At 38.4% G+C, this 19660-nt stretch overlaps 1 protein-coding gene across 1 annotated transcript in view; it reads right to left on the bottom strand.

Moving 5' to 3' along the window:
- The window catches only part of pcdh15b (protocadherin-related 15b), a 281925-nt gene that overhangs the window by 103605 nt on the left and 158660 nt on the right, over positions 1–19660 (bottom strand). Inside the window, exons 21-22 of the mRNA XM_074662917.1 lie at positions 1718–1837; positions 1421–1606 (exon numbers count right to left, since the gene is read on the bottom strand). Coding sequence (XP_074519018.1) covers positions 1421–1606; positions 1718–1837 — 306 coding nt within the window. The remainder of the gene's footprint in view (positions 1–1420; positions 1607–1717; positions 1838–19660) is intronic.

The following is a 19660-nucleotide window of genomic DNA, read 5'->3' on the forward strand; positions in this document are numbered from 1 at the left end:
CTTTGTGATAAACTAAAAATTCATTCCTCACAATTTCAAGGCGAAAAAGATTAAACAAAAACTCACTTATAACAAAAAACCAAAGTGCCACAGAAAATCCAATAAAATATATCCACAAAAAACACTACAGAACAAGCACTACTGGAGGACAAGACCTGGAAGTAACAGTTAATGATCCAACAGAGAGTTCACGACTCCAAGGTAATCAGACACAGGTGTGACAAAGAGGCACAGGTGAAACTAATGAGGTGCAATCAAAGAAGAGGGAAATGTTCAAGGTCAGGAAGTGAAACTTAACCAGACACACGGGAAACGACAACTACAAAATAATACAAGAGGAAAACATGGATGAAAATCTACGCACACAAGTAAAACTGGAAAACAAGACACAACAATCAAATAAAAAAAAATCTTTTTCTTTTTCCTTATTATTATTTATTTACAGTGAAACAGAGACTCATCAGAGGCAGATTTCTGGGGATTCTTACTGGAGGCTTAATCAACTCTTTAATTAACCACTGAACTGGCAGTAGTCTGATCTTAATGCAGAGCCTTGTATGTTTTACAGATATCAATACTTCTGTGTCAACATTGACTCCTTTAAGTTGACTTTTCATTTGACCAACTTGATCGATTTATGATCTTAGAAGAACCAATAATATCACCTTGCTCAACGTGGTGTGAACCGACACCCTCATGCTCTTATTTAAGTTTCAATTTCATACCATCATCCTTCCATGTACAAAACAATTTAAGAAGAAATCTGGGCAAAGACAAAAACATTCAGGCTTTGTGTGTTCTTACTTGAATAACTTTATACTGGTTACAGTTAGAGTAAGTTTGACTGCTGAGATTGAAATGGAGTGTTACCTTTCTCTAGCTTTTCCATATATTTCAGAGGGCTCAATGGCAGCCTTTAATTTGGGAATGTCGTTTACAGGCGTGCTTCACATTTTGTGTGGGATAGATAAGGGGTTAAGCTTTTTTCTTTGCAGACATATCAGTTTTGTTTGACTTCTAAACAACAGTTATGGTCTTTTCTAAAACTGTAAGTTGGACTTTGCAAGATGTAATGGGCAGAGAACACAGTCCCAGATGGAGGTCATGCACAGCTTACACCAGAATGCTGCTGGCGTGGTCTCTGCCTCTGCATGTTTTTGATGTCTGAGCCTCTAACAGTTAAAAAATAAATAACTTTTTGATACAAAAAGATTGCCTTTATAAATAAAAAAGATCAAGACTTATGAACCTTCACCCAAGAAGCTAAGGCTGTTTACAAATAGATGAGTGATTTTCAAAAGTGATGAGCCTCTTGAAAACCTGTTCTCCAGAATTTAATCCTATGAAGCAGAAACACCTGCAGCTTCCTGTAGAAACTAAACTCTCACATTAGCCATCTGAACAACTCATCCTTGCTTACCTTTAGCTGTAAAATGATGGTGTTCTCTGGAGTGTTTTCTGGGAGGATTATGTTGTAAGTTTGTTGGCTGAATGTCGGGCTGTTGTCGTCAACATCCAGAACGTTCACTAACAGCGTCAACCTGGAGCGCCGAGGGTCCACAGCACCATCCCAGGCCTCAACGATCAGGAAGTAGTGACCTTTGATCTAAAAATGAAGGAAACTCACAGCTGATCATCCATAATGTGACTTTATAAATCATGTGCTTTTTACCTTTGAGTAGTTTATGTTATTCATACGACAATCACTCCTTCTCACCTCTCTGTCCAGGGGCACTGCGGTTCTGATTGCTCCAGTGGCATTGATGGAAAACAGCTTCTGGTGGTTGACGAGTCTATAGTGGACCTGCCCACTTGCCCCAAGATCTGGGTCGGTGGCCTAAACACAAACAAACAGAAATAGTTCATGACATTAGCAGGAAGAGGAGGATAAAAATGGTTTTATACTCAAGAAAAGAGATGTGCCCTTGTTTGTTTGGGTGTCTTGAAAGGTGCCTTGAAATGTATTATTATTATTATTATTATTATCATTATTATTGTTGTTGTTGTTGTTATTGTAATTATTATTATTATTATTATTATTATTATTATTATTATTATTATTATTATTATTATTATTATTATGCATGGATTGATGCAAAGATTAAAAGATTAGAGAATATAAGGGTCAAGGCCCAAAGATAATTGTTGTATCTGTCATCTACACTAAGTCAAAGCACTGTTAAAACACCTGGGCCCATATGCATTTTCAGCCATTAAACCAACAGGACCTTTAGTCCTAATGTTCTATTATGGAACGGTCCGTTTAGCTGCAGCGTAAGCCGCATGCACCACTGCAAATAATCGTCCAGTTAATAATTACACCATGAAAGAGACTCAGCTGCAAATTACATCATAATCAAGGGGAACGTCTTAGAAAACCCCACCGAATTGCACATGTCTACCACTCATACACTGCCGACCAGTAACAGTGAAACTGAGAAAAGATCAAGAAAATCATTTTTCAGAGGAAGAAATGGAGATTTTATTACAAGAATACACAAACAGCTGTTATCACTGAGTCAATCAAGTAAACAAAGAGAAAGAGAAAGTTTGGCAATCTTGAACATAGTAAATGTGTGTGGTGTTTCTGAGCGCACAGTAAAAAAAAAAACTCAATAACAAAATCTGTAATATGAAAGCTGCTTTACGAAACAAGCACTGCAGCAATGCCCCAGTACCTTGATGAATAACTCTTAAAGCAGTTTATGAACTCCAACATTTCACCTCACACATCTTGAAGGACCCAGACGTTTAAAAACAAAGAGCGAATCAAACTTGTAAAATTGATGGCAGCGAGCCTCGCTGGTTTGAGACTTGGATTGTCTCCTTTATCTCATCTGTTTAAAGAAAAAAGTGTCATGTCTCCTAGATCTAAAGTTGCTGTATGGCTACACATCCCCACATTTCCAAAGGACTGTCCACTGTCTTTGCATATTTTGTCTCAAACGGTAACGCATCATGCAATGTCCACCTTTAAACAGCCAAACAGGTGCTGTTATCCTGCAGTTTGCACCTGTATTGGTGGGGTATACCTCCATTAAATAATTCATACCACTAATCCTTTTTTTTTTACGTTAGAACAAATGGTCCGTTTTCCCCGCTAATCGTTCATCATGCATACAGGACCAGATCACTTTAATGACAGTAGTTTTAAATAAAGAGTGTACTATACAGTCTGTTGTGTATTTTTAAACTAAACTATAAAAGATTAACTGAATTTTTTATCCTCTATTTAAGCACTATTAAAGGTTTATATCATCTGTTTTGAAATGCATGCAATCATCAGGCAGCCTTTGAAGTGAATCATTCTATTAAGTAAAGATGAACTTCCTCTCACGTCAAGCTTTAAAGCATTTGAGAACAAAGTGAATTAGTCCATAAAACCCTCAACCTCGATCAGTTCCGTTATCGTTTACGAAGCTTTTCTTCTGGAATCAAGAAAATATGTAAAACGGCTGTGTCTGTTCGAGAGGAGAGATACAACAAAATGACTCACTCAGAGAATAATCAATGCCATTTCCTGACGTACAGTTTCTCTCAGGGTGCTTCTGTCAAGTTGCTGCGCATCAACTATTCAACTGTGTTAGCTCTGAACTTTTAACCTTGTTCCTCTTAACAAACACTGTTTTATACACTTTTTTTCTTGAAGTCAGAGCTTAGGGAGGTCAAGGTGTCAGACAAAAATTAAATGACAGATGAGTATTTTTTCTCTTTCCTGTCTTTCCTTTCTTATCTTTCCTCCTTTCTTTATATTGGCGCTCCTGTTGATAGGTGTTAAACTTTCCAGGTAGAGCTCTGACAATGTGACAAAAAAAACACCACACCTGTCTCTGCCTTTCTCATATTTCCCCAGCTATCGCACTTCTTCTTTTTCTACACATTTCAACCTGTCCAGGGAATTAAACTTACTTTCCTTTGATTGCAATTGTTAAACTTTTCCCAAAGTTCATGAGACAGTGGCTCCAATTTTTCCCAGGAAAAAAAAGCACATGGTGTCTTATTCCCTTTGTTGCACTTCTTTCAACTCCCGTAATAGTCTAAATCCGACCCAATTGCCTCGGCATTTCCTGGGTCTAATAAAACACAGTGTTGAGGAGGTGACAAATTGCTGGCCGGTGTTTCTGTTACCCTGTCAGACTGTTCATCTTGTCCAATCAGCAATCTTAGGGCATTAAAATAGACAAAAGCCCGAAGCAGACAAGAGAAGAACAGAAGAAATATTAACAGAGCAAGTGTGAAAGTGGGAAACAACACCTAGCTTTTGACTCTAAGATTTAATTTGGCGGTCAGTGGCAGGACTTTAAAATAATCACCTCACATGTGTTTTAATGAATATTAAGATTTGCTACTGTGCTCAAATGTCTGCAAACCAAAACGAAGCACAATTATTTTGTCATCACATTATTTTGTTAAAACCACAAACTCTCCACTGAATACCAAATACCCTTTGGAAAAAATGTACTTCAGTGATTACTGGGGGCAGCAAAAAAAACACACAAAAATCCCTCAAACAACAAGTGGCAGATGAATTAAGAACTCAATGTGACATTGGCAAAAAAAATAACTCTTCCCAAGATCAAGTGAAACTATGAAAAATAGAACGCAGCGATTGAATAAATATTTGAAAAAAAAAAAAAAAAAAGAAAAGAAATTGGCCATATTAGCGGCTCCCCTTGACAGGATATTAACACTCCGATGACAGAATATTTTGGGGGTAATTTAGCTCTAAGGGATGTAAAAGTAAGAAAAACAGCACAGACAGGAATTTTGAGTAAATAGGACAAATTTTAAAGACGGGGTATTGTGTATCGTTTGGGAGAGTAAACTGTCCCTCTGGTATCCACAAAGTAGCTTTACATAATTTACAGCTAAAATAGCTCCTCAAGCTCTCACATCTGTGTTTTAGAAAACTCTTAATTCAGACTTGTTTGAAAACCCTTCATTTCAGCTGCTGTCTCTTTAAGGCACCATGTTTCACAAACCCCCTCTTCCCTCTGATTGGCCAGCACTCTGGCGGCTTGTTTATGGCAGAGCTTTGGGTGTACTTTGGGGTATGGAGCCCAACCCTCCAATGTTCCATTAATCATTTTGGAGGTTATTATGTGATGACATCATTTCAACAAGTCTCGTTAAGACCTTGCAAAGATTTCATGTAGATATTGTGCTATTTTTAGATTGCACTGTTTAGAGCAACGCACAGACAGATTCAGGAATTTCATGAATGGGTGTCAGTTGGAAAATGCGCACACACTTACTATGGGTGCCCAGCATCGTTACTTTACATCCATGTTAAAACTATGGGAAAGCAAAACAGCCCCTCTTTAAAATATCAAACTCCTGATGATGCACTGAGTAGTTTTGACTAACAAACACAAAATGACATTGAATGCATTTCACCCTGGTTGCAAATAACACTGAACTTTTGTGTCAGCGCCACTGAAACACTGCAAATTGAAAGTCAATAAGGATCCCTTTAAGGGGTAAACACATGGAATCTCCAGAGAAATTAGTGACATAGTAATTGGTGGAATGAAGTCTGCTTTGGGTAGTTGTCAGCAAGAGTGGATGGATGGTAAAAATTCAGGGCTTCCGCACAGGCCAGAGTGAGTCCTAAATGAAATTCTTACTTATTTACTCTGGTCCCATACTGAGAAGGTCTCATTTAGGTCATGTACATAATATAATGTAACCTCTGAGAACCACTTTTCAACCTTTGTCCTTCTTTATAACCCAAAGCACAAACTTCAGCCTTTTTATTGTGCCAGCTTGTGATTTTACATTTTACATTATTATTGTGTCTTCCTGAACACGTACGTCGAGCAAAAACCCAGTGTGCCAACTCTGCAAGGCCTGAGGTTACTTGAAACATATCGAGAGAGGTTCTTGTGCTTTTTTTTTGGATGTATACTGTCCCTCCAGTACTGCGGTAGCTTAGCATGATGCATAACTCCAAACCTTGGTGTTTGAGGCCCACCCTTCCAATGTGTCATGAACCAGGTACGAGATCCATTTATTGTGACCTCATTATATCACCAGGTCTCTTGAGTAGGGATGGGTACCTTTCACATTCAAAACCATATGGTACCAATGCCCAGTACCTGGCAATTGGTACCAGTACTCAACGGTACAAATTTTCTGTACTTTTTTGCATTTATGTGGTGAAAAATATCAATTTGTTTAATAATAAAACTTTTTAAAAAATTAAATGTATTTATTCTTCAATATATAACCTTGCAATGCTGTGTTCATGTCTAGCATGGAAAGTCACCTACTCTTCCACTCCCTCACAGTCACAAAGATGTGTTTACCTAAAACATGGTACTTTTCAATTTTATGTGAATCAGTACCCGGTACTTTTGACACAGTTTGGTCGGTACCTATGAAAGTACCTAATTCGGTATCCATCCCTACTCTTGAGATATTATGAGGATCTTCTGCTACTGTGAGAAGTTTACTGACAGATTCAGATATGGCTTTAAGATATGAATCTTTAGCAGTTTGAGGATTTGCACAGATTTTGTGTGGACATCCAGCGTTGCAATTTGTAAGAGCTGTGGAGAAACCTCAGGTAGAAAGAAAAGTCTGAGCTGGGCTGCTGAGCATCGGCTCATGACAGGCCAGGTATGGTCTTAACTCCTGACTGCTCTAACCAAGTGTTGCTTGTGAAGCTTATAGTTTACTTGGGAGAGCGGATGGAGGAGGTAAAATATCTGCGACTTGTGTGTAAGCCTGAGGAGGAACTGGGTGGTGGACTTGCTGGGAGACAACTGAGGAGGTCTGCAGAGGTTTCACATGTCTGTCTCTACACCAACCACTCAGACTTCTTACTTAGCATCAGAGATAGCAGACTTATCCTTATATCTTACTGTTGCATGATAGAGTTAAAAAAATACATTAGAAATGAGCAACTAAGAATATGATATTGATTTTTTGGTTCGAATGGTTAGCACAGTGACCATAAAGGCACATTTTTCAGTTTGATGGAAAGAAAACAGGATTGCTTTTCAGCAAAGGAAGACAAAGAATCTCACCAAAGGAAAAAAAAAAGAGCAAAAAGAACTAAATCCTTTGAGCTCGACATTTCTCTTGATATAAAGCAAACATGCTCCCTTGAGCTGAAATAACCAGTCTGAGAATTTTCATTGAAAACCTCAGTCTCTTTTTAAATCTTGTGGTCATTCACAGAGGATTTCTTCTGGAGAGAAAAAGATGCAAGAAAATTTGTTTTTAAGTGAGAGTAGAAAATCGTTAATGGTGACACTGTGGAATGACTCAAAAAAAAAAAAAAATCTATTTTTGCTGCCCAAGAGTTTGGAATGTTTTTGTAGTTATGGCATGCGTCCTTCCTACAGTTTCATTAACATTTAAAAAGTATATCATTTGGTGGGATTTTTCAGTTAAGTGGTGCAAAATGTGTTCCCTTGTCAATTCAATTTAGACTTATAGTCCAGCAAAACACAAAACCAAATGTTAAAGAGGGGGTGTTTTGCTGTTTTACACTGAATATTGTCCCTCTGACACCCTTGTAGTAGCTTCACATGATTAACAGCTGAAAAAAGCCTGCTTCTCTGATTGGCTGGCCTTTTAGAGGCCTGTCATGGTCAGAGCCAAGGATGGACCTTGGTGTTTGAGGCCCCCCTTCCAATGTGTCAAGATCTCGTGCTTTTTTTTTTTTTTTTTTTTTTTTTTTTGAAAGAACTGTTTTGAGTAGTTCCCAGACAGAAGCAAACTCAAAATCTCCTCTTTAAACATTTTTTTTAGTACCTATAAGGCTAACTTTTTTTTTCTTGACAAAAACCCAGTCCCCCACCTTTAAACCTTCCCCTAAAGTCCTCTTCTTTCTATGCCAGACTTAGTTAGCTTAATATCATTAGCTAAGCATCCTTTTTGCACTTCTGACGTACCAACCATTCATTTCTTATTCTTACCAAATACAGGATAAACAGCTTTCCCTCGCCTACGGACAGATCCTTCACTCCTTATGATTAACCAATGGCTGTGTCTCCCTCGCCTGATGACAGGTCCTGTCTGGACCGAGAGATTGAGTTACTTCACTCTACTCTCCATGCTGTTGTTTTTGCAACCAAGATGAAATCATATCTTTAGTATGGGACACACTCATCATGTTCTGTCAGTCTGGTGGCTCTCTGTGGCCGTTGACAGGAGCAGTCAGGAATAATCAAACACTCTAAGGAGGTCACTGTGACTCAATCCAAACACCATGCTCTTAAACAAACTTTCCACCAACTGATAAAAAGTTCACTTCAACTGGAGGATTATACCAGATAAAACTTTGAGTGACCACCAAAGTAATACAAACACTATCTACTTGGATTTGTTAATGTGTGATTAGCATTGTCTGCGGATCGTTCTACGTAGGTGAAGGTACACGAGCAGAAATGAAAGCACAAGATTTGCAGAACAAAAACACAATCATGAAACAGCTTCATAAGTAAAAACCACTGCAAATCAAGACTTTATAACTCAGACCATATAATAAACGGATGTAATGACTTCACCCATCTGTTTTGATATGGGGTTTTGAAACAGACCGTGGGTGGGCGCCATATTTAAAATGAGGTGGGCTTTGAGGCTCCTCAGTGATAGCTACATCTTCTCATCTACTGGGTTATACATTTTTTAACCCCCCTGCAGTGTGTGCTAATGATGTAACCAAGCTGATTTTTATGGGGTTTCCTGTCTGTCTTCATTCTGCCACAATCTTAAAGAACTGCAGGTTTTAACAGTTCATTATGGCGTTATTTCTTACAGCTGGATCCTGCCGCTTGTTTTTAAACCCCTTTAAACCCTAAGGTCCTCCCTATTGGGGGGACTAGGAGGTTGGTCCGCAACAAAAAGCATAAAACAAAATACTTATCACAAATGTTTATAGTCATATAGCACATCAGATTGAGCAGGAGAAACTCAGCTACAAACTCTGTCAAGTCAAACTTCAACCAAACTTTCTATTTGAGTAAAACCTGATCTATTACTCTGAGCAAGTCACATGAATACCAATACTTACACCCTTAAACAAATTTCACTAATGTTCCTTTTATTATCGCGCTGGAACGATTCAAACAGACCTTCCAGATGCAGAGATATACCCAGTACAATTTGGGGGTGTCATTTTTCTAGCAGGGCTCAAAAAGAGGCCAGGTTTCACACGGTTAATCAAATTGCTCCAGGCTTGTGCCGTGCTCAGTGACACAGCTTATGTATATACATTAAAAAAAAAAAAATCTGCCAACTGGGTAAGAAAGACTTGCTTGTCAAGATATTTTGAATTAGGAATAAATATTAATTCAGCTAACCTTACAGGGGCAGCTATCGAGACTAAGGTCAGAGAGCAAAGCCAGCTGAGAAAAACTGAAATCTAAGTGTTTGTCATATATTTGGTAAAAACATGTCTTACTAGATCAAGCAGGAGCCACATTCCCCTGAAAAGTCCAGAAAATGTTTCATTTAAAGGTATTAAGACAAAAATGGGAACTGAATTCCTCATAAAGAATTCAAAAAAAAAAAAAAAAAAAAAGCCAACTTGGTTTGGGAAAAAAAAGTACTTGTTTAGTTTCTTATTATTCTTGTCTCAAGAAACAAATCCATTTTTTTTAATCTCTTCCTTTTTGGAGTCTTTCCAAGTGATTCAGGCACAATTTTTGTCTTTAAATATCTCAAAATAAGACATTTTTTAAGACTTGTCAGGTGAATGTGGCCCATATTCAGTCTAATAAGGCAATTCATACTGAAAATAAGACACAAACACTTGCTTCGATTTCAGTTTTTGCAGTGAGAGGTTTGGTAAAGAAAGTAAAGTGATATGACTGCATGTTCTGTACAATCCAGCTTGAAAAGAAGACCAAGTGTGCAGACAGAGGAGAGGTGGCCCAGATTCAAGGAGAGAAAAATATAATGAGCTGACGTGCAACAGTGGGTGGAATGTGTAGCATGACAAGAATGAAATATTGAAGTAGTGGAGCAACTAAAGTGCATTTCACTTTCATTCTGAAGGTTAGAAATAGTTTAACAGATTCCAAACATCCATTCAAACCCTGCTACATTCTCCATATCAAAACTAAGTGGAGTGTTAGTTTAAAGTTCTGCTGTTAAGTTATACTGTGTAATGTATTTAGGTTGCTTTCTCATCTCTTGACTCACTGTCACTGAATATTATAAACAGGCGTTCGTACTGCAGTGTCAGACTTGTCAATTCAATGTGTTCATCATCATCACCCACTACCCACTTCTTGCTGTTGCAGTGACCCACTTTTCCTTGTTCACACAATTTTGAGTCATTAAAGTTTCATCTTATCTTACACACTCACTGTTAGGATTAATAGAAATTAGGTTGTGTTTTGCCAGCGTGACATCCAGAGACGAATGAAGTCCTCTTGATGTAATTTGCATTCAATGGTTCATCAATATCAGGGTGTAGAACTATTATACATTTAATGGAGCATCCAGCCTTTGGGTGATTATCTTTGGTTGTTTGGAGAAGTCAGAGAGACAGAATGAAATATGCACAGTGAGAAAGATGGAGGAGGGTGAGAAGGGGAGTTAAGCAAAGAGATGGAGGATGTAGAGATAGTTTCCACTGAAGGATACATCAGGAGGAAAGAGGTTGTGAAAGTGCTGCTGTGTAATTTTGAAGATGGAGAGGATAATTACATAATGTGTGCTCTTTTTGTGTCTGTGGTTTATAGTAACATTGTTATTTTGGAAGTTATTAAACTTACAAGTTTTCCGCTGTAAGAGCACAGCAGATTTGATGGACAGGCAAATACATGGCAGCTGTCTGTGACGAGGGTACAGGCCTACGTCTTTACCTCATCCTAAATGGAACAAGTCAAGGTTTTCCAGTATGGCTTCTGCTGATGATGGCCTTTAAAACTCTTGCTGTGTCCCAAACAAGAGGCAACATCCGGTCAGTAAAAAAGAAGCCTATACGGAAGTGCTAAAAGTCGCTGTTCATTGAGAATTCGCTTAGGGCTGGCTGCAGAAAGACCAGAAGTCATGAAGCCATAAAAACTGACTTTTACGCCTTTAAAAAAACACATTTACAGCCTGGTTCAAAAAACAGTTTGGGTGTAAAATGCTGATTTCACTATCGGCACACACTGTATGGTAAGTGAATTTTTTTCTATACCTGCGGCTAAGAAGTTATTAGGATCGTTTAATTTTCTAATCAGAGACACTGCTCAGGTCATGTGACTGCCTGTAGCTGCTCAAAGGAAAACTCACAACCAGCCTCATAGCAAATGTGGCTGTGTCCACGGATTAGCTGCATTTCACGGTTTAGGAACCGACAGGTGATGCCGCAAATGCTTCATCCATGTTTCATACAGTCCCAAATTGTGCACTTCTGCACATATACAGACTGTTTTGAGTGCAGAAATGTGTTCACAATGACAGTATGAAAAAGACGCAGTGCACTTTGATTGCTCAGCTGGTGTACTCAAACTGGTCAAACAGTTGAGTGTGGAACGCTGGACAATTCTCACGCTCAATACTCGCCATACTGCCTACGTAGAAGAAGTGTCAGGAAAGGATGGTTGATGATTGATGGATGTAATTAATGAAAAGCAGAAGACCACCTGTAAACAGTTGTGAGATGCCATTGTAGTTTTCAGTAAGTGTGAAGCTGCAGCGTTCAATTTGGGACAATAACACCCTGTATGATTTTGTGCACTGTGCTGGTAAGTGCAGAGTGTACACAGTGCACTCCAATGTAAGTGGACAGACAAAAGTATGTGATTTAGGACACAGCATCTGTATCAGAACAAATGTCTAACATCATGCAGACTGTGACCATGTTTTATACAGTCTAGTGCGTTGACAGACAAGGGAGGACAAGGCAAAATCTCAATGGAGCAGAAAATGGAGTGGATCTGGTATTCTTACTACACCAGATGTGTCTCTGGTCCATCTCCACTCCATCACATCAGTGGATCTGATAGGTTTCAACTAATGTCAATGTGTCAACTCACATTTCCTCCACTCCACTGTGTTGCTTTCCAGATGCCAGATTGAACGATGCATCAACTTGCATAGAGCAGATCGAGCAGGTAAGGAAGTCATGCACTGAGACAACATCAGAGCATCTAGCTGACGTTGAGAATAAAACAACCCATGGCAACGCTGGATCTTATTTAGCTTGATTATAAGAATAAAATGAGATAATGAGCAGAGCCAGACCTGAGCCCGTAACTTAGAGCTCCTACCTCAGCCTAAAATTTCTCGCAAGGATTCTTAGCTTATGAGTGATTCAGGAAGCTTCTGAGAGCAACTCTGAGCAAGGAGGAGACAGAAATTTTTATCTTAGTGAGGAGGAGTGGTTGACCCTGTTGCTAGGTATGACGCAGTCTCCTGAAAGCTGTGATTGGTTGGTACAAAAAGTAAAAAAGATAAGGGGGAAAAATGCACCCTGCTCCTAATAATGAATGGACAGTTAAACCAACGGATCACATAACTGAGATTGTATTAAGAAATGTGTAATGGTGACTTTAATTTCATGTCATGCTGGTGAAACTCAGCTAAATTAAATTAATAGTGACACATCTTCAAAATGTTTGAACATACATCATTTACACACCGTTTATATTGATTTGCTTATTGATCCGATTACTGTCCATGTTGCTCATGTTACTACTCGATGTGTTTGATTTTAATGATGCGGAGACTCAGCTGTCAGCACTTCCTGTGATTATTGGTGTGCTTTTAAAAAGCGGTTTGCTTTTGCAGAACACCAAAACAATGAGCAACATGGATAAAAAAAGAACTAAAGCTACCACTTAGGGTATAACATTGGTTTCTTAGATACTAATAACTGTATGAACGTTATTCAATTTCATCTGCTCTAGGGGGTGGATCACCAGATAAACAGCTGTCTCTGGTGGCAGAAACTGTGTTTCTTGTAAAAGTCCTCCTCCCTCCCTCTAACAGTTATTCACCTTAGGAGCTCTCTAAAGGCTTAAGATGCTTTGTCAATAACTTTTATCTTACCACGGGAAATTCTAAGAAAAATCTTGAAATCCGAAGAATTCTAAGATTTTTCTAAGAATGATGTTACTAAGAGCTACTTTTAGCCTGAGGATGCTTTGTTAATATGGGCCCAGGAGTTGACAGGTTTGAGGTTTTACAGCTCAACATACACACGGAGAGCCTCGTCATCCTTGGTTTGGTGACTCAAGCTGTCTGGCAGTCCTGCTGTTTGTCAGAATGAACATATAGCTGGTGATGCAAGAGAACGCAGTCAAAGTACAAAGGAGAGGAGACGGAGCAGATATGGCATATTCCTCGAGTCAAGGAGGGGCTGGACTTCTGAACTTTCTCAACAACAATGGTTAAGGTCTTTGTGGAGGAGAAAACTAACCACACATTTTGATTTTGAATTTTCTTTTGAAATGTGGTTTCAAGTAAGCAAGCATGATACAGAAGTCACATTTCAAAATGAACGTTATGGTCTCCAACGAGGCAAGGCTGCAGGAAAATTTTGTGACCTGGTACAGTGGATGTTGGTAAGAAACGCTCTGAAATTAAAGTCTTGGGTGTGGCCTGCTCCAAAAGGCTTCTCCCAAAACTTTTGAAATCCATGCAAGCACTTCAAGGAACAGCTCTCTTCAAAAACACATAACATTCATTTCTTAAGCTAGCCTCGTAAAAATGTTTGTTTTTTTAATTATTATTTTGTGTTTGTGCATCTGTTGTGTCTTCTGCCTTAACAAGCTTAGCTGCTTTCTCCTGTTCTCAGCCCTTCTGCTAAGCTTAGCCCAAAGCTAGCTGAAGATTTTCTATTTTTGTAAACAACTATTAAAAAAAAGTGGTATCAACCTTTACCTCTCAGTCCAAATGAAAAAAAACAGATTGTGAAAAAGTGTTTTTACCAACATGTTAAATTATTCATTTAAATAACCTTTCCCCCAGTAACTGTTTGTGGTTTCTCACCTTCGCTTTTACCCTTTACTGACACACAGAAAAGAAGCTTTTAAGTCGATGAATGATTGATATTTTGCGCATCCAAATGTGCAAGGTGTCAGTCTTTTGTTACTTCATGAAAGCTTTGACTGCAATAGTTAAACCCCATGATATCAGCTCAGTGATCAAATTTAAAAACACAAATTAAAAAAGAAAAAAAAAAAGGAAAAAAAGAGAAATTGGATTGAATCTCATCTTTCCTGCCTGTAAAATGATGACTAATCAAAAAAGGCATTCATGTAGCAGATGTTTGATATTAAGGGAACATTATAACATTCCCTAAATGCCACAGTACAGCTGCCATGTCATTCCACCTTAAACTCAGGATGAAATACTTATGGATAGCAGCCTGCTTTAATCATCTTCCTGTCAAACATATTGATGTCTGCAGTTCCTGGAGTCAGGTACTGTCTGCGCCTTTCTCTTAGCCTCCATCCCTTTCTTCTATTCTCCTTTTGTTTTGTGTCTTATCCCTCCCTCACAGTCTTTTTCACAGTTCTCTCAGCATAATTACGTTGCCAGACAGTTAAAAGCCACAAACACAATGGGATTAATGTCTCAGCAGCGTAACGTCTGCTGCTTTTCAACACACACAGACGAAAAATAAAACTGCTCAAGGCCTGAAATATACACAATCGCTACCTGCCTTTCCTGTTCCTCTTTCCAACCAATTTTCTCCCTTTTTTCTCTTTTCATCACTTTCTCAGCTCCACCTCTAATTTCATTTCTGGATACAGCAGGAAAAGTACCTGCAAGTGAAACTAAATTACAGTTTTTTTTTCCATCTGTCTCTGAGCACATTTCTTTTGCAGCGCCAATAAGCCATATAGTTAGGTGTTATAACAGTCTGGAAGTCTTTTCTCATACACAGAAGCCATGAAATGACTGCTCTTACGTCTACATTGTGGTAAAGTGAGTGATTGAATCTGTGTTTGGGTCTCCATCAGGGCACACTCTGTTTCTTACCTGAACTCTGCTCTGCCAAGGAGCTTTGAAAAGTCTTCAAATGTCTTAAACACGGATTCAAAATTTAAGGACTTGAAATGACTTCAAAAGCCTTATTTTCACCAGTGAGAGGTCTTAAATTTACTTACTCTGATAAATTACTTTATTGAATCTTCACTGTCTGTTGTCTAATATAAACTCCACATTGGAAGGATTTCAGGTGCTGTGAGCAAACAGGATACAGGAGAGTGAGACTGAACGGCCTGGTGACAAAGGACAGCTCAGTCTTAGACCCTGTGGAGGTGGAGGCTGACTGGAATATGATGGCCAGCCTGTCGTCACTAATGGACTTTTTTTTTTTTCTATTTGACATCCATTATATTATACTATTTATATATTCTGGAATGTTTTGCACTTTATACATTCACATACTGCTGTGACTCTAAATCTTCCTTCAGGGATTAACAAGTACATTCTATTCTATTCTATTCTATTCTATTCTATTCTATTCTATTCTATTCTATTCTATTCTGTGTGTTTGGGACAGTTTACACCCCTCTCACTGTAATGAAAATCACTCTGGACCCATCATGGTTGCAGAGGACGGCAGAACAATAATCTGTAATATGTCAGCATTTGCCACATATCAGGAGCTAATAACAAACCAGTGTGTTGAGGGAAACCTTAAAGAAGAGGTTCTGTATTTTTTAAGGGGTCTATACGATGTCTCTTTAATACCTCTGTAAAAGTTTTACAATGTAAAATTCTCACATTACTTAAAAAAGTCCTTTTTCAGCCTCTGGAACGCTTAATTTTAGCTGCTGTCTCTTTAAGGCTCCCTGCTCCACAAACCCCCTTCTTCTGATTGGCCAGCGCTCTGGGGGTCTATAGTCCCAGACTTTTGATACCTTTTTTTAAATATCATTTTTATTTTTTTAATTCATAAGCTTAAAGATGAATGGATGCAGAGTTAATATCCCTTTAAAGAGGGGTGTGGTGACTTTTTTTTTAAGCTTTAGAATGTTCCTCTAGTACCTGTATTAGCTTTACATGGTTTAAAGCTTAAAGAAAAAAATCCCTCTTACCTGCACACTGGTTTTGAAACTCTTATTTCAGCAACTGTTTAAAATATTACATTTTAGTCACTGTCTCTTTAAGGTGCCCAGCTCCAGAAAACCCCTTCCCTCTGATTGGCCAGCCCTGTGGAGAGTTGTTAGGGGCAGAGCTCTGGGCAAACATTTGCATTTAAGGTCCACCCTTCCTACAGGTCATGAACCATTCCAGAAAACCTAATGTAATAACTTCAACATTTCAGAAAATCTCATTAAGATAACATACCTTCTTCCCCCCAGAACAGTCCATTTTAAGCAGTTTACTGACAGATCCAGGGATTTCTACAACATATGGCTATGTAATATATATATATATATATATATATATATATATATATATATATATATATATATATATATATATATATATATATATATATATATATATATATATATATATATATATATATATATATAAACTGCATTTAATCATTATGGACATCCAACATTGGTAATCTATATTGTAATATGAGAAAGCATTTTACTCTCTCTTTAATGACGCAGCAGGTGATACAGCACAGTTACAACTTACTAAGACTTATGCACCTACCTCTGCTGGTCACCTGCTAAAATATTAGGGAGTCTTCAATGAAACCAGCTCTCTAGAAGGATAATTTATTTAGTAGTATACTATTGTCATCTTTAGATGCATTTTTATGACCTTATGAGGGGAAAAAAAGGTTTAAAAATGAAATGGCACCACAAGATTGGTCCGCATCACTATATACATTAGCAGTTAAGCTTTTGGGAATGCCATGTTTAGGGTTAAGTATACACAGTAGAATACGCCATGCTGCATTTTATTCTGGTATACTGGTCAGTAAACAGGCCACAGTTTAATTTCTAGATGATAAAAAAGGGAAAAATGATGTAAATAAGACATATCTACTGATGATACATGTAGACGGTGAAAAAGCAACAGGCAATCATAGCAACAGCATGCAACTTTTCAACCCTCCTGTCATCTGAAGCAGGTGATTTCACTGATTCAGACTCTGAAGGGGCTGACAGATGAAAATCAGCTCAATCATCTGAAGTTCTGTTGGAAGTGGAAGCAATGAACTAATGAAAAGATACTTGGGAAGCAGTGAGCTTGTTAAAGATGTTTGATTTCTCAACTCAGGGTCTGCAGTCTAATGATGTTTATACCAAAGCTGTCAAAGGAGGAAGCAGAATTACATCCTGTGCATTACTGTAATATTTGTTTTTTCTGTTCAACTCTCACATTTAATTATCTTGAGAGCATAACTCTCTATGAGCATTCCCCCTCTCTGAATTCAAACAGATTTTTCTCTCATCTAACATTTCATGAAATTCATATTAAGAATGCAATCTTAGCCTTTATAGCTCAGTTTCTCCTGCCTTTGTGTTGCCCGCGTGTCCTTCGTCCATTCCTCTCTGCCACACAAGCATGTCTCATTTCCTGCTTGCTCTCCAGCTCTCTTTCATACAACCAGCTCACCAAGGTGAGGCCCATTCATTCTGCAGGAAACTTGTTTAGCAGCTACAGGTGGGGACCCTGGTTTGGAATGAGGCCCTGAGTCGTGCCTTGCTTGGCCTGCTGAGGGATCACAGCGTATGTTTTGGTTTGGATTAAATCCAAGGGTCCTTGAAAGAAAGGAAGTTCTGGATTGGAATACTTTCAAGTGCCCTCTCTGATGATTAGGATAGTGGTTTTGCATGTTGAATTTGGATGCTGCCCAGAGGTCTTAGTGAGAGCTGAAACTTGGAAAGCTGTGAATTAAATGCCCTCTTTATGGATAAGGTTGAGTTTACGAGTTTGGGTCAGCGCCAGAGTGTGGGAATTGGAAGAAATATTGAATCTTTATGTCCAGAACCTGTTTAGGGTGTGGCACGTTGAAAATCAATGACATGGATGTATAAGGGACATATATTTATCTGAGGGGCAGTTTTCCTGTTCTACCCTAGAACCTTGATTAACATTTAAAACTTGGCAGAGTATCAGGCTGAGAAAAGACCCCTGACAGAGCTGAATAAAGACTATGAATTAAGCTTGGAGCAAGTCCAAGCAAGCATGCAACTCCATGTGCATCTTTACGGATCAGAGCCTTAAAAACTGTCTGTTCTACAAACTACCTCTTCCCTAATGAGATCTGGACCAGGTCCAGGATGTCCTGATGTTAAGAGGAGGTGAGGGTGACCATGAAGGTGTGAATATTTCAAGAAATTAAGTGCTTAATTATTATAATTTTACGTACAGTAATTTTTTTAACCTGTATTATTTTCCAGGAATGCCAATATTTTAAAATATTTTAGAAAAATGTTTATTTTTTCAGTACAGAATTTCTCGAAACATCTGAAAAAACAAACACAAAAAAACCCTACAGTACAACTGTTAAGTAAAACTATTTAATAAAACAAAACCAAAGATCAAAAAAGATGGGCAAGGTGTCTGAGAGATTTCTCCAGCAGCAGGGAGGGGAGAATGCCAAAGTTGAAGAGCCATCGCTGCTCTGTTTTTGGCTGTCAACAGCCACATAGTTCAATGCACAAGCTTTCCATTTCGGAAGACGACAAGACTAAGTGGCTAGAGTTCATTTATTAAGGAAATGTGCCAGCTACACTAAGTAAAACTGTGCATGTTTGTGCTGGTCACTTCACGGCTGACTGCTTTTCCAACTTTGGACAGTACAACAGAGGGCTAGCAAATAGACTGGTCCTGAATCCAGGCGCATTACCAACCATCCACCAACAAACCTCGGACCCTGGAAATGTGAGTATTTTAAATGCTGTGTGCTGTGGAGCAGATGTAAGAGCTTTTCCTCAGTGTCCCTCCTGTCTCTGTGTTAGCTTCAGGATGCTAACTTTAGCTGCAGTTAGCCTGTTGTTTTAGCATGTAATGTTACAGTAAATGAGCTTCGCTGTTTTCTAAACATTATGCACTCAGAGCTTGTGGTGCCGCTCTCAGTGACGTTGAAGAGCAGGGCGGTATCAGCGGTGACTCATTTACATATGAAGGCCACGCCCACTAAATCAGACTGTTCTGAACAGAGGGGCTATTAGAGCCTGGAAACAATGCTGCTGTGCTTAATTTATTGGCTTTTTGGACCAAAACATGTTACTAACATTTAATGAAGACATCAATGATCCATATTAAACTGCAGAAAAGGAGCAGAATATGGGACATTCAAGCTTTGAAGGAAAATGTCCAATGGAAAGCAATATCATATATAACGCGATCCCATAGTATTTTGAAATATTATTACATAATGCTGGGGCTATATTGCCAACCTCTACTCCTGTTTTATACTTAACATTTCTGTCCAATTAGTTATACTTTCTGGCATCCTGCATACACAAAATTTGCATAATATTTAAGCAAAACTGGGGGGGACAGAACCTTTTCCACAGCCGCTTCCTCCCTCTGGAATTCACTCCCCATCTCATATCCAAAATTGACAATCCAAGACAGAATCTTAAGCATTTCATACATCTTAGTCTTAGTCAATAAAAAAAGAAAATACTGACAAAAAACAACAACAAAACAAAACAAAAAACAAACAAACAAAGAAACACCAAACCAAGGAGGAATCAAACAACTAACAACAGTAGAGAATGATGAGACTAATGCAATACGCCAGGTAAAAAAAAAAGTTAATGACTTATCT

This window comes from Halichoeres trimaculatus, unplaced genomic scaffold (assembly GCF_033239565.1).
Source record: "Halichoeres trimaculatus isolate MK-OKI-2021-1 unplaced genomic scaffold, fHalTri1.1 fHalTri1_scaffold_23, whole genome shotgun sequence".
Lineage (NCBI taxonomy): Eukaryota > Metazoa > Chordata > Actinopteri > Labriformes > Labridae > Halichoeres > Halichoeres trimaculatus.